The 15523-nt window shown below is 44.6% G+C and overlaps 1 protein-coding gene across 6 annotated transcripts in view; it reads left to right on the forward strand.

The window, feature by feature from the left end:
• The window catches only part of DENND1B (DENN domain containing 1B), a 292085-nt gene that overhangs the window by 62057 nt on the left and 214505 nt on the right, over positions 1 to 15523 (forward strand). For all 6 annotated transcript variants that reach the window (XM_053245148.1, XM_053245149.1, XM_053245145.1 and 3 more), the window contains exon 4: positions 13852 to 13895. In XM_053245148.1, coding sequence (XP_053101123.1) covers positions 13852 to 13895 — 44 coding nt within the window. The remainder of the gene's footprint in view (positions 1 to 13851; positions 13896 to 15523) is intronic.

The following is a 15523-nucleotide window of genomic DNA, read 5'->3' on the forward strand; positions in this document are numbered from 1 at the left end:
ACATTTGCGCCTCAAAAGTTTACATGTTCACCATCTTGAATTGGGTTGGATGACATCATCACAATCTTTACTGCTGAGGTATCCCTAGAGCTGTAGCAAATTTGGTTCAAATCGGTTAAGTGGTTCACAAGTTAGTTCACTTGAGCCTCAAAGGTTTATGGTTCCGCCATCTTGAATCAGGGTGGATGACATCATCACAAACTACACCACTGAGGTGTTCCTGTGCATCACTCACTGCAGCTGTATCCAATTTGGTTCAAATTGGTTAGACAGTCCACAAATTAGCTCACTTGCACCTCAGAAGTTACACAGCTGCCATATTGAATTGGAGAGGATGACATCACACACGACACCATTTGGGCATCCCTATGTGTCTCTAGAGCTGTAGCAAATTTGGTTCAAATCAGTTAGGCGGTTCACAAGTTAGCCCACTTGTGCCTCAAAAATTTATGGGTCCGCCATCTTGGATCAGGGCAGATGACATCACCCACGCCGTTGGGGGGTGGATATGTGTCCCTACAACTGTACCCGATTTGGTTCATATTGGTCCAGGCATTGCGAAGTTGATGGTGGGGGGTGGGTACACATGGACACACACAGAGAGAATGCCAGGTGATCTCATAAGCCTACTGGAAAGTAGGCTAAAAAAACCCCACCCCATAATGTGCTTTTAAAAGTTATAACAGTGGTAATCGCTGGCTATATCTAAGCGCTGTAAGGGCTTGCTCACAATGGACTTGATCCTCAGTGTCAAGCCCATGTATGTTCCTTTTTAGGTTATGTCTCAGTAGATAACTAAGGAATAACTAACTATATGTTGTCCATATGCAGGCATGATCCCAATTCAGCTAAGTCTGTGTATAGACAGTAACCTTTCAGAGACTTGGAGGCTGCCTTGTCATTACCTGTGATATTTATTTTTCTTCTCTTCTACTGTGGCCTTGGGTCAAACCATTTTTGCATGTCTCTCTGGCAATTCAGACCATGCTCCTGAAAAAAAATAATTAAGCTGAATTGCCTCCTGCACGGCTGCAAGAAAAGTGTCTCCATGGGCACCTATTAGATTGTGCCCATTATATCACTAGTGATGAATAAACAGCCCCAATCCTCAACCTGAAATAGAAATAGTAATGACTGCTGTTGATATTTTGTATGGTAAAGAATGTGTGCATGTCTATGTATCCAGATACTCCATATCTTTTGTTTAACATGTACCTTTTGAAAACATTCACAGTAACATTTGTAGTTTCTGCATCGTTATTTCTTTTTGGAACTTAAAGGAACCATTATCATTTAGCCTTTTTCTTTCTATCTCAAGATGCATGTGAATGTAATGTGGACTTGTTTCATTACATGTCTGTTTCCTAGAGAAGACATCCAGCTTTGGGCCTGCTTCGGAATATGTGCTCTTTGAGGCCAGGGCCATTCCCAAACAGTGATTTTACTTTGCTTTCACCATGGGAAGGGCAGATGTGCATTCAGACATCAGGCGGATTTTCGTTGAAGCCCGTGTGAGACATTGGGGAGCATGCCATACACGATTCGAGTCACACACACCCTGCGCATTGGAGCTTAGCCACATTATCACCGTGCTAAATAGTTCCACTTCTTTCAGTGGCCTTTTGGGATACTTCGATATATCCAGTATACACTGATGTTTCTTCTGAGATGTATGGAGGGGCCATGCTGATAGAGTGCCTTTTCTTAAAGCCTTGCTTTTTGCCTTGGTTTTGTTTGTTTTTTTTAAGGCAAAAAGTGAGGCTTTAAGAAAGGTCTATTTATGTTCTTGTTCACCATAAAGTACCACTGGGAGTGGTACACTCCCAGAGTACTATTCTGGGAATGGTATATCCTATATGGACTTTAACGGTGCACGGTATAAACGGTGCATGGAACAAGATTGAAAAGAACCAACAGGAACCCTACTAAGTAGCCTTGTTTGAGCGGCCCCCAGGTTTCTTTGAATTATCTTTATTGAGCTTAGGTGTGGCTAATATATGACCTCATAACTTGTTCCACTTTACCCCACTTAATTCTGGAAAGGGTAAAATTTACCCCACTTAATTCTTTCCATCTGGAAAGGCCCAGGGCTGTGCTTGAAGTTTTTGGTAAAACCCAGAGCTACCTCAGTGCAGGTTTATTCTGCCACCTGGATCTGTGCTAACCTTTCCAAAGCTGATGGTCAGTTAAAAGGCACTTCTTTACCAGTCTCCCAACTGAGTGTGTGCCTTGGGGAAAATTTTCTGCTTTGAAAAATCTGGTGGAGAGAAAATAAGCTCTGTGCTGTGCCAGCTGCTCTGAAGCCAGTGCTCAGTTGGGAGAGTGGTGCTGCTTCCCAGCTTGGTGGGGAGCCTAGTTGCACTGCTTCCCAACTGTGCATCGGCTTTGGGAATGTGAGTAAAATTTGAGGAGGAAAATTTGTATTAAAATAGAAAAGCAGAAGAGACTTTTTCTAGGATTTAGGAGTTAGCCCCCAAATTTAAGACCCATATGATGGACACTGGACAAAATTACAGATTTAGTGATGGACATGGTGTTTAGTGGAAGAGTACATTGCCTTCTCTTTACAACAGGGATGCTTGGGACAAATAAAATATATTAACTCTACCTCTGAATGAATATCCTCGTCGGGAGAACTAGTACCAACACACTCATCTGAGGGAAAGGTGGGCGAACAGATCTCTTGGTTCCTTGTTAATAACTTGTTTGTTCTATACATACATATATTCTGAAAGTGCCTAACTTAAGCATGCCCTCCCTTGACAAGCTAAACAAAATACACCATGGAAAAGGGAGAAGAAAGGCATCTTCTGTCCATGGGGAAAGTGTCCACATCTCCTTGTCTCAGTTTCAACAAAACAATTATTTCTTTTTAGTGGGAGTAAAAACATTACCTTGAGTAATAATCACCTCCCCATTTCCTGGCTGCCTTACCCTCTTGGGGCATGCTCTGATGCTTGTTGCCCTGCTACTGTTCCAGTTTCATTCATGACCCATTGGCACCGCTGCTGCTTGAGAAGGAGAAGTAGCCCCTTTGCTCTCTTGCTGGCCCCATCCATTGCTGCTGCTGCTGCTGCTTCCCCCACCCCCACCCGCCACACTGCACTTGCCTGGAGAAAAATCAAGAAGTACGGTGTTGGGGAGATGGTGACAATGGACAGGCCAGCCAGAGAGCCAGTCGCTGCTGCTCAAGCTGCTGTAGTGCTAATACTGAAGAGTCACAGGGTGTGTGAAGTCAAATCAGTGGTGGTGGTTGGTATAAAGAGTGCAGCCTGGGAAGGGAGATGGGAGGGGAAAAGGGTCAGCAACAGTGGGCTGTGGCCTTGGGGGCAGGGCAGGCAGAAAGTGGGGAGTTGGCACAGGTAGTGTATTGGCTGTGGCAGCCAGAGGCACTCTTACCCCTGGACTCTGGGGCCGAAGTCCAGGGCCTCCAAATCCTCCTTAGTTCGTCCTGGGTGGCACTGGCCTGCTACTGTGCCGGGTGGCCAAGAGTGACCTCTGCTTGGGGGACAGAGGGGGAGTGGGGAAAGAAATATGTGGAACGGGAATATGTTAAGTTGTGTGTTGAAATGTTTCAGCTAATGCCTATTTTCATACATATACCTGTTTTATATTCTTACATTTTTGTGAGTTCAGTTGCTGTTTGTGCCCTCAATAATTCACATGTTAAAAATACTACATACGTTATGGTGTGTGGGGGGGTGGATGGGTGGGTGGGCTCCAAAGGCCTTTAGGTCCAGGCTCCAAATTTACTTAGGTGTACCTCTGGTGGCAGCTCAGGAGAGTGCCCTGGCAGCCTGCTTTTACTCCTTCTTAATGAGACATTTTCTGTGAGGGTGCTCCCAGTGGAGAAGGAATGTGCTGCTACCACATAGAGAGGAACTACTTCCTCTCTGCACAGCAGCAGGAAGCCGGTTGCCCGTGCAGACAGCCTCTTCTCCTTCTGGTCAGCAAGCACATGCTCTCTTCCTGCTCCAAATCCCTGGCTGTCAATGCCTCCTGCTCACTGCCATGCCCCCCTCCCGCCCAGCATAGAGCCCTCCTTGAGGGCTCCTTGAGCAGCAGCTGTTGCTCTCTCAAACAGGCTTCTCCTTGCAATATTCTTGCTCCACCCAAAAAGGGAAGGGGGCCTGTTTTCCTACATGGGGCAGCAGAAGGAGAGGAGGGTGCACTTAGGAGAACTCAGAGAGGGGAAAGAGGAGGCAGGAAGGTTGTCATGACAATGGAGAGCAGGAAAGGTAGCAGCAGCAGACTCTGGTTAAGGGGGTAGAATTGCTCTGAAGCAGTCATTGAGCTGGTTTTCTCTAGGTGCAGCGGTTAAATCTCTAGATGGCAGTGGCAAGCTGGTGCCCCGGGTATGTTACGTCCTGTCTTAATTTCTGCATCAGATGTCAACTATGGCTTTGAATACTGTGGTCAGAATGTGATATGGTAAGAGATAGTATTTTAAACAAATCGCTTGGAAAGTTTTCTTCATACAATCTTTGTCTCCAGGTTAATAGAATATCATGTAGTGGTTATTATACAACCTCTACAATGCTATGATCTCCCTACTTCTAGATTTAGGTATTTAGGGGGAGGCTGGGTTTAACTTATCTTCAGTTTGTCAAATTGCAAAAGAAACAAAGAGTGTTATGACAGTTAAACATAAAGTCCCTCCTTCAGAAAGAAAGTATGATCCAAAATAATCACAGAGGCTTAAATCTTCCCTCCCCATGCAAATCTTCCCTCCCCATGCATATGGAAATGATTTCCAGGTGCACAGGGGAGGAGCATTTTTTCTATTCCATGGCAGTTCCTTGTGTGTTATGGGTTGTTACTCCAGTGGGTCCCTGACTTTGGATGGACTTTTTAGTGGGAGAAAGCTTAAAAGCTCCCTTGTATGAGTAGTGGCACCTCTTCCAAGTTTCTGGATCCAGCCCAATATTCATAATATATAGTATATTAGAGTAATCATAAGCCACACTTGAAAATACTTGATACTTTCCTGATAATCATGAGATAATTTAAATTTAGAGAGTTGTGAATAACAGTACAGTATAGTCCTTTTGGATTAAAAAGTAGATACAGCTAGAGACAGTTTTGAAACTGAAGTTAATAAAACAAGACTAGGTTTTTCCAAGGTTTTTTGGTATTAGAAATTGGGAGGTCATCTTAAATTCAGAGTTCTGTTCCTTTTGAACAAATGCAGGTATAAACTGTATTTAATATTTACTTTTTAAAGGGAAGTCTTAAATTCAGAGTTGTCTTTGATTCAGGTAGAGATGGTATAATTTAAGATGCTGCTGCTATGTTTTGAGTTGTAGCAACATGCTTGTAATCTTTAAATTTAGGACACTCAGAGGTGTGTAGTGAATTACCAGTCATCTATGGCAACAGTGTGTTATTCTAGCTATTCCTGTCCTGTCACCCATAAAATCAGCATTAAATTGACCTAATGTTGCCAGATCAGATGGGTATCTAGAAATCGGTCCCCTTGGAAAAAGTAAATTCAGTCTTTGTAGATCTTGGTGAAAGTTCATAGTTGCAGAATAGGATTATGCTTCCTACTTCTTTGCTCTTTTATTTCCCCCCCTCTGGTAGCTCTTGTGACTAGGTACTATAAAGCTTTGTTAGATACATAATGAATGCAACCCCTTATTAGAAACAAACATAAAATGTTTTACACAGTAATGGTTTAGATCAGTGTTTCTCAACTGTAGGTCTGTGAGGTGTTGGTACTGGTACGTGCGGCATCAGTAATAAAAAATCACCTCCCCCAAAACCAATTCTGGGCCAGTGGGGGCTACTGGCGTGAGCTCTCCAGAGCTCATTTCCAGGCAGCCCTTGCTGCTGGATAATGCTCATTTCAAGGAAGCGAAATGAATGGTATCCAGCAGCAACGGCTGCCTGCCTAAAAATCAGCTCTGGAGAGCTCACCTGGGCTCCGTGTATCCCGGACCACACCCCTCTGCATGTGATGTCATGTGCAGAGGGGTGGGGTCCAGGATCCGCTGAGCCTGTGTGAGTTCTTTGGAGCTCATTTCTAGGCAGGCAGCCCTCACTGCTGGATAACGTTCATTTTGAGGAAGTGACATTATCCAGCAGTGAGGGCTGCCTGGAAATGAGCTCCGGAGAGCTCCAGCCAGCTTGAAATTGGGTTTTTTTTGGGGGGGGTGCCTGGGGGCGAGGGCAGGGGCAAGGGGGGCAACCGCTTTACTAACTGTTGGTCCAGGAAACTGTGCAAGAAGAATGTACTGGTCCATGAGTTAAAAAACATTGAGAAACACTGGTTTAAATGATAAATGCAAACTCCTGCTCTCCACTCTGAAATATGAGATTTAGTACCCATAGTTACTAAAGCCTCATGCTCCTTTCAACATTGTGCAGTTGTAAATTGACCATATATCTCGGTATATCTATATCTTAAATTTATTAATAGAAGCCAACACTTGGCTCAGGATTCCATGTGCTTCGTAGGTGCTCCTTCGCCCTTTGAAGGCAGCATTGGGGTTGTTGGAAATGGGTGGTTGTGCAAGTAGCAAGTAACACAAGTAGTGCTGCTGCACTTTGTTGTGCTGGATGCAATAATCTTAATTCCAAATTTGATCTAGCTGTGGTTATGGTACCTAGAATAGCTGAACTCAAATATGTTCAGTAACATTACAATCTGGATAGGGCAGTGATCTTCACTATTTTTCAAGCGGGGGCCGCTTTGGCAAAAAGCCCTCAATGTGAGAGCCATTTCCCATTGTGCTGATCTTCTTACTGTACTGTGCTTTTTGCAGTGCTGAAAAGGCCCTTTAAGAGATATGGAGCCCTTTCTTAAGAGCTCTTGGAGGAAAGCACTGGGAAGGGCTACACTTCCTAACACTCTGTGTACACCTTCCAAGATGGTGCAGGTGCTCAAAAGGGCTCAATTCCCCTTAGCACTGGGCAAAGCACAGCACTGCATGTTGGGAATGGTAGTCTTTGCATGGTGCCAGGGAGACTGTGCAGAGTATTCCATTTTGACTGAAACTTCACACAGGCCCCCAAAACACTTAGGAGGCCACACTTGGGGTTGATGGGAGCTGCAACTATCCCCTGGGCCTTACGATGAACATTGGAATAGGGCATATTGAGAGTGAAGGGAAATGGCACTGGCATTTTATATCCATGTGCACTCACATATGCTTAACTTCTGGAAATCAATGGGAGGTGTTAAGATGTGAAGAATTCTAGTGGGGACACACAAACTCTCACTCTCACTCACTCCCAACATTGAAAAGGCAAAACTGGGACAATGTTTTATCGGGAACAAGTACCAGAAAATAGGGTCTGCCCCTAGCAAATAGGGACAGTTGGATCATAAGGTAATACAGCTGTAACTCCATGAAACACTTTATAATGTTTAAGAGATCAGGAATGGGTTGTGTATTCACGTGCTCTCTTCCTCTGGTTTGATTTTTTCCTGCCTTGCCTTTTCTTGCACTAACCAGATTTCCACCTCATAAGGAGGTGGAAGTTGGCGGTGGGAGTTGGGCAGGCCGTTACAGGGGAAATCGGTCCAGGCAATTGAGGTCTGTTCCTTTTTCTGGCCCTTCTCCCAATCCTCTGACCCCAGGGAGCTCTGAGAACACTCCCTCGAGGATTAGGGTGCTGCTGCTGAATGCCAGGTCAGTTAATGCAAAAACCTCTCTCATCCACGATTTGATTGTGGATGAGCGTGCTGACCTGGTATGTGTGACGGAGACCTGGTTGGATGCGCTGGGCGGGGTTGGTCTCTCTCAGATCTGCCCTCCAGGTTTCCAGATCGTGCAACAGCCCCACCTCGAAGGTCGGGGAGGAGGCGTTGCAGTCATCTTTCGAGAGACTCTCCCCGTTTCCAGGTGCCCGGTCAGGCAATCTCAGAATTTCAAGTGTTTTTCCTTGAGGGTGGGCCTCCGAGATAGGCTGGGGATTCTGCTGGTGTTATGACCACCCCGCTGCACTTCAGTCTCCCTACCTGAGCTGGCGGGGGTGGTCTCGGAGGTGGCTTTGGGTTCCCCCAGGCTTATTGTTTTGGGGGATTTCAATGTCCACGCTGAGGCCCCCCTAGTGGGTGCGGCTCAGAATTTCATGGCCTCCATGGCAACCACGGGCCTGTCTCAGTTGGTATCGGGCCCTACCCACGTGGCGGGACACACTCTGGATCTGGTTTTTGCAGACTGGGAAATAAATGATCTGGAGGTGGGGGAATTTAAGACCACTCCTTTGTCATGGACAGATCATCATCTGGTGGGGTTTAGTTTGACTGCTCTGTCTGCCCTCTGCAGGGGTGGTGGGCCGATTAGGATGGTCCGCACCCGGAGGCTTATGGATCCGCTTGGATTCCAGACGGCTCTCGGGGAGTTTCCAGTGTCCAGAGCTGGTGACCCTGTCGAGGCCCTGGTTGATCTCTGGAATGGGGAGATGGCCCAGACTGTTGACACGGTTGCTTCTAAACGCCCTTTCCGGCTTGGTGGAGCCCAATCTGCTCCTTGGTTTTCCTCGGAGCTTAGGGCGATGAAGCGACGGCTGGAACGACGCTGGAGGAAGAGTCGTCATGAATCTGATCGAACACGGGCTAGAGCCCATTTTAGGGACTACGCCGTGGCGGTGGGGGCGGCGAAGAAATGCTTTTTCTCCGCCTCCATTGCGTCTGCTCAGTGCAGACAAACAGAGCTGTTTCGTGTGGTAAACCTTGCTCCACACGTCCCCCCGGACAGTGGGGGAGGAGTCATCTACAGCTCTTTGTGATCAGTTTGCCTGTCACTTTGCAGATAAAGTCGCTCGCATCCGTGCTGACCTGGACTCCAGAGTTTTGGCAGTTCCGGCAGACGTGCCTGTGGTACCATCTGGTCCCGTTGTGTTGGATTCTTTTCTGTTGGTGCGGCCTGAGGATGTGGACAAGATCCTGGGCAGTGTGCGGGTGACTTCGTGTGCTCTTGACCCTTGCCCTTCATGGCTAATAAAAGCTGCCAGGGAGGGGACAGGCAGATGGTTGGAGGTGATCATTAATGCTTCATTAAGGGAGGGCAGGATGCCATCGTCCCTCAAGGAGGCGGTGGTAAGACCACTATTAAAAAAGCCCTCCCTTGATCCCTCCAGCCTGGATAACTATAGATCTGTGTCTAACCTTCCCTTTTTGGGCATGCTGATGGAGTGTGTGGTGGCGTCCCAGCTGCAGAGGGTCTTGGATGATACGGATTATCTGGACCGTTTTCAATCTGGCTTCCACCCTGGGTATGGGACTGAGACTGCCTTGGTTGCTCTAGTGGATGACCTACGCCGGGAACTAGACAGGGGGAGTGCGTCCCTGTTGGTTCTGCTGGACCTTCTGGGCCGCCTCTCGAGTATGGGAATCGGAGGCACTGCGTTGCAGTGGTTCCGGTCCTTTCTTGGGGGGAGGGTCCAGAAGGTGGTGCTGGGGGACTACTGCTTGGCCCCGTGGCCGTTGGCCTGTGGGGTCCCGCAGGGATCGGTCTTGTCCCCCACACTGTTTAACATCTACATGAAGCCGCTGGGAGAGGTCATCCGGGGACTTGGACTGAGTTGTCAGCAATATGCGGATGACACTCAGCTCTATCTCTCCTTGTCATCTGATCCTAGGGAGGCGGTGGATGTCCTGAACCGGGGGCTGGAGGCCGTGATGGGTTGGATGTGGGCTAACAAATTGAAATTGAATCCGGATAAGACGGAGGTACTGTTGGTCAGTAGGAGAGCCAATCGGGATGAGGAGATTTTACCGGTTCTGGATGGGGTTGCACTCCGCTTGAAGGAGCAAGTACGCAGCTTGGGGGTACTACTGGACTCCTCTCTCGAGGAGAGCCAATCGGAATGAGATTTTACCGGTTCTAGATGGGGTTGCACTCCCTTTGAAGGAGCAAGTACGGAGCTTGGGGGTACTACTGGACCTGGCTCTGCTTTTGGAAGCTCAGGTGGAGGCGGTGGCCAGGGGTGCCTTTGCACGGCTTTGGCTAGTGTGCCAACTGCGTCCCTTTCTCGAGAAGGCAGATCTGGCCACGGTTACCCACGCCTTAGTCACGTCGCGGCTGGATTACTGTAACACGCTCTACGTGGGGCTGCCCTTGAAGAATATCTGGAAACTGCAGCTAGTGCAAAACGCAGCAGCGAGGGTTTTATCCGGAGCTGCCCGTTGGGACCATATCACCCCCATTTTGAAAGAGCTGCACTGGCTGCCGGTTCGTTTCCGGGTCCAATTCAAGGTGCTGGTTTTGACCTTTAAAGCCCTAAACAGTTTGGGCCCAGGGTATTTGAGGGACCGCCTGCTCCCAAGGGTTGCTGCCCGCTTGACGAGGACATCTGAGGGGGCCCTGCTCTGGGTGCCAACAATGAGAGAGGCCCGGCTGTCGTGCACTCGGGACAGGGCCTTCTCTGTTGCTGCTCCTGGACTCTGGAATGCTCTCCCAGTGGCCATTCGTTCCTCAGACTCCATCACAGCTTTTAGAAAGCTTATAAAGACTTGGCTTTTTACCCAGGCTTTTACATAATCGTTTTTTCTGCTGCTTCGGTGTGTTTTTATCTGTTGTATTGTTTTTATGCCTGTTTTTATATGTTTTTAGCTTGATGTTTTTATTGCTTTTTTATTGTATGTTTTAATTTTTGTAAACCGCCTTGGGGTTGTTTTTTAACGAAAGGCGGTATAGAAATGTAAAAATAAATAAATAAATAAAGGAGGTTCTGCAAGCCTACTTAACCCTTGTTAAGATGAGGGTGCCACCTAATGGCACAGTGGGGAAATAATGACGTTGCTGGTTCAAATACCCACTGGTATTAGGCAGCAGCAATATTGAAAGATGCTGACGTTTGGGACCGAAATGATGCCCCCCCCCATGTCTGATGTCAGACATGGGGGGCGTGTCTGGGGCCACACTCGCAGTCCCTGATTGGTGGCGGCCCTGGTTCTTTGAACCTTTTTGCCCAGTGGTGGCTCTTCCCCTGGGTGAGGGATGCACATGAACCTGTAGCTCATGTGATCTTTTAATGCATTAAGTGACTGGCAGTATTATATGTGCAGTGGGCCTTAGTAATGGTGATTTGCAAACTATACCAGCAACTTTTTAAGTAAAAGCAAGAAGTCTGTCAAGGTCTTCTTTCTGGTCAACTTCTCTCTCTCATTCACTTGCCCAGTACATATGGTTATTTTATTTATTACACTTGTATCCCACTCTTCATGGTGGCATACAAGATGCTTCAAGTACAACTCTGTGTTAGTGTTTGTGTGTGTGTGTCGGGGGGGAGGGCCCTACTCCCTTGTACTCCTTACCTTCTCCAGGGAGAATTTGGACCAGGGAGTCCCATCACTACCCTACACTGTGCAGAGTTCTGTTATTGCTGAGAGCCAGAGTTTTCAAAGCTGTTGGTGCAGATGTAGGGTTGCAGAAACTGTTAACATGCATTCAAGATTGTGATACAATGTCCCTGCAAATTGCCATACCTTGTATGTACTAACTAGTGCGCGGCTGGGGGTGGAAACAATTCTTTAGCATATCTTAAAGGGACTGTCCCTTAAATGGAAATATTGGGATCACTTTAGAGAGACAGACTATGGGAAAAGATTGATTTCTTGGATATTTGTTAGTGGCAAATAGAATCATCTGTGGCATGCAAAATTAATGTAATATCACCTACCAAGTGTCCCTGCCTAGTCTTCTCCTTGTAGAATGGGAAATTTAGATGGTGAGTGTGTGAGAGTGTTAAATATTTCATATACAATTTTTAACTTGGTCTTGCAGATGGCCTTTTCAGTTGCATATAGTAAAGTTGAATAGCAAGGTTAAAAATATGCTGTGCCTAAATTGTGCTCCCCTCAGTCTGTTACCAGAAGCAGGGCATTAAGATCGCCATAAGACTGGACGTGGTACTTGGTTTGTTGGTTTCTTTTTATATTTTTATTTTATTTATTTGATTAAGACTCCACTCTTTAAAGAGCTCAGATCTGTTTCCATATAGTTCCCTGACAGTCTTCCTTCAAGGCAGCTTACAGTCCCAGACCTGCTTTAGCTTTAGTGGAAGAACTGCCTTATGTGCCTTCATACCATGCTCTGGGCCTAATGACTTTATGTACGAATGCACGGTATTATGGTTGATTATCCACCCCCCCCCCCAAAAAAAACACCCCTGTTGTCCACATAGCCAGCTGTGTAACAGATGAAGAACCTATTCCATCTACTTCATCACTGTGTTTTCCCCCGAGTGGAAAGCTGCTACATAACACATCATGATGTTCATAGGCTATGTTTCACAGTAGCCACTCTGCATACATTTCAGGTGTGTTTGCTTGAGAAATGAACAGGTTGTCAGATAGGCATTTGAAAGTTTTGGAACACCTTTAAATCGAAGAGAGGACTGTGTGGTTCTTCCTGTATTCTATACTAGATGCTTCAGAACAGGCAGGGGAGAGAAACCCTTGGCTGAATGTTATCCTTGATTTCAGTGGCCAGATACGATGATGGGGGATTCATGTGCAAAATGGAAAGTGGTAACCCAATATAGTAGTAAAGTTGATAGTGCATGTTCCAATGGTAAATTGTTACTTGAATGTGTGTTTCGTTTTGTAGATAATAATTTTGGTGGTGGTCAATTTAGCAGATTAGTAGCCATTTTTAAACTGCCATTGCACCTGGACAGTGCTTCGTCCTGGGACAAGTATGGACGTATTCAAGATGGTGCTCACCAGGAATCAATTGTACATTGCAGCTTCTGATGCCACACACACAGGTGGTGTTGAAAAATGAATTAAAACATTACTTTAATTAAAGAAAATAAACCTGAATAGTAGTTGGATTCTTAGGACAAACCAAGTTTGGACCAATTCACTTAGGATTGCATTTGTTTTGGAACAAATGGAACCTGAACCAAATGGGGCCCATTTTGTTTACATTCTGTTCATTCAGAAAATTAATACACTGCCCCTTCCCACTATGATCTGCTCTGAAAAGCCTCCACTTAACAATTGCTGATACAATATATATTTATATATTAAAGATTCATATGAAAACTAAATGCTGTATGGAGCTAATCACAAACCGCTAATATATCATGATGTTGTATGCCCAGATGCTAAAGTAATAATGCAAGGATATTGTGAAAAATGATCTTATTTACTGGAATAATTTTCCCCCAAATGGCAACAAAGATCCCTCCATATAATGAAAAGTGTAATGGTGACAAAGACCCCCATGTAATAAGGAGTGTTTTTGGACTTCAGCAAGATGGAAGCCCTGATACATACCCTAGGACCAAATATGAGGCCAGGACTGAGACAAAAGCTAAGAAGAAATCCTTCATGAAGCTATCATTCTTTTTTTAAACCAGTGCTAGTTTGCATATTTTAGTTATTATAATATTCCTCTCATTGTCAGCAGATGCCAGGTTACAGCTGGTGAGCATGTTGTGGTATTCTGTTGTGTTTTTAATTTACAATTGTAAATCCCAAATGTGGTGGTGGTGGTGGGGGGGGGGGGGGGTCAAGAGCTTGAAAAACAACAAAATGGGCTTAAATTACATTTGAAAAACACATTTTGTAGGGCTTTTTCTCCTCCTGATTTCCTTTCACTTTCTGAATATTTGGAATAACTCATTTCAAAGCTGTTGAGATAACCACAGGGTTAAAAAGTAACGATGAAATAATTCACTACAGAATAACCTTCTATTGTTGTATTAACAAATACACAGAGTTTCATAAATATGAAATTAAAAACTCTTTTGAATAATCCAGTATCTTAGTTTTGAGACACTTTTTTGTACCTGTCTGTGAGCCTGAAGCTATGTTGACCCTCTTTAATATTAATGTACTCTGCTATAATACTCTGCCACTGATTAATGCTGTCTGTCAATTATTTACAGATCCTGTGGTTTTGTGGAAGTTCCCTGAGGACTTTGGAGACCAGGTTAGACACACAAGATTGATGTTTTAAAATGATGCAGCAATAGTAATAATAATAATAATAATAAATAATAATAATAATAATAATAATAATAAAAATCAGCATCATCTGCCTTTCTGTTGCTTTTTAAAGCTGTCCTGCAGATGTAGAAGGGCAGATGGCTGCTGATAGCAATAAGAGAGTCTTCACTAGTTGATTTCATCATTAGAATGTGTTTGTGGCAGGAAGCACTGCACACTATGTTAGTTGTTTTCATAGATTTATCACATTATTATTTTTAATCTGGACTTACATTATGACAAAATGCTACGGGAGTGATTTTTTCCTTCAGTAGTCATGAGTGCTGTTCCAGTGGAATAAATTAAGGCAATTATGACTGGCACAGAGAATGAAAATTATCACTCTGTGTATGGATATAATTTTAATCTAAGGTGCTGGTTTTGGACATGCTTTCTAACGAGAGCGGGTTTTGTTAACATATTGTTTGTATAACTGGTGTTTGTATAACGTATTGTTTTTATAACTGGCATATCATTGCTGATACTTTTGCATTAATGAAAATGTTCTCCTCATACACTAGAGCAGTTAAAATTCTAGTTTTAAAAAACCTGTGACACTTGGGCAATGTACACAATCTTAGGTTAGGTTAGGTTGTGCCATCAAGTCAATGTCGATTCCTGGTGACCACAGAGCCATGTGGTTTTCTTGGTAGAATACAGGAGGGGTTTATCATTGCCATCTCCCACACAGTATAAGAAGATGCCTTTCAGCACCTTCCTGTGTTGCTGCTGCCTGATATAGTATGTTTCCCAGATATAGTCTGGGAAACATACCATCTGGGATTTGAACCTGCAACCTCTTGCTCCCTAGGCAAGTTACTCCTCCGCTGTGCCATTAGGTGGCACTAATCTTACAGCAAACAGGTGGTGGTCTTATAAGTACTGATTATGATAAGTTGCTAGAGGAAGCTTTAAAAACATTTAAAGAATATGGTTAGCTTTTATTTGGTCTCATTTAGTAATGTATTTTGCTCTTTCTGTGGTTCAGGTAGGTCCTTGAATTTGTGTTAAAATGTGCTTGAAATGTGAAGAAAATAGGATATGTAAACCACAGTTTGAATTCTATTTTTACTGTAGAAACCTATATAAGAGATACATTGCTAAAGCAGTTCAGCAGCATTTGTTGTAAAACAAGAAAGAAACCACTGGTGCTGAAATCCTGAACACAGTTGTCGTTACACATGTGTGAGATCCATATGTAATGAAATCAGTGACACCTATGCATGCGTAACAGCACAAGCTATTGCAGTCTAGGTTTACTGTTTCTTACAAGTTATTAATGTATTAATGGGAGCAGTTAAGCACCATTCTGGTTGATGGAATGAGAGCTTTACTATTGACTTCGTTAAGAGGTAGATTGCAAATGACATTTTAAAGTAAATTGAGCTTTTTGTCCCCACTGGCAGTTCAGCTTGTTCAAATGTACTCTGGCTACTTTTTAAAATAATTTTATCTCGGAGATACATTTTGAGGTCCAATATATTCAAAGCTTGTGCCCATACCAAACACAATCTTATTAAGTTCCTTATAAAGTGTTAAATTGTCTGTCAGTTTCAAATATTTGTGGCCGAT

Source organism: Hemicordylus capensis, chromosome 4, assembly GCF_027244095.1.
Source record: "Hemicordylus capensis ecotype Gifberg chromosome 4, rHemCap1.1.pri, whole genome shotgun sequence".
Taxonomy (NCBI): domain Eukaryota; kingdom Metazoa; phylum Chordata; class Lepidosauria; order Squamata; family Cordylidae; genus Hemicordylus; species Hemicordylus capensis.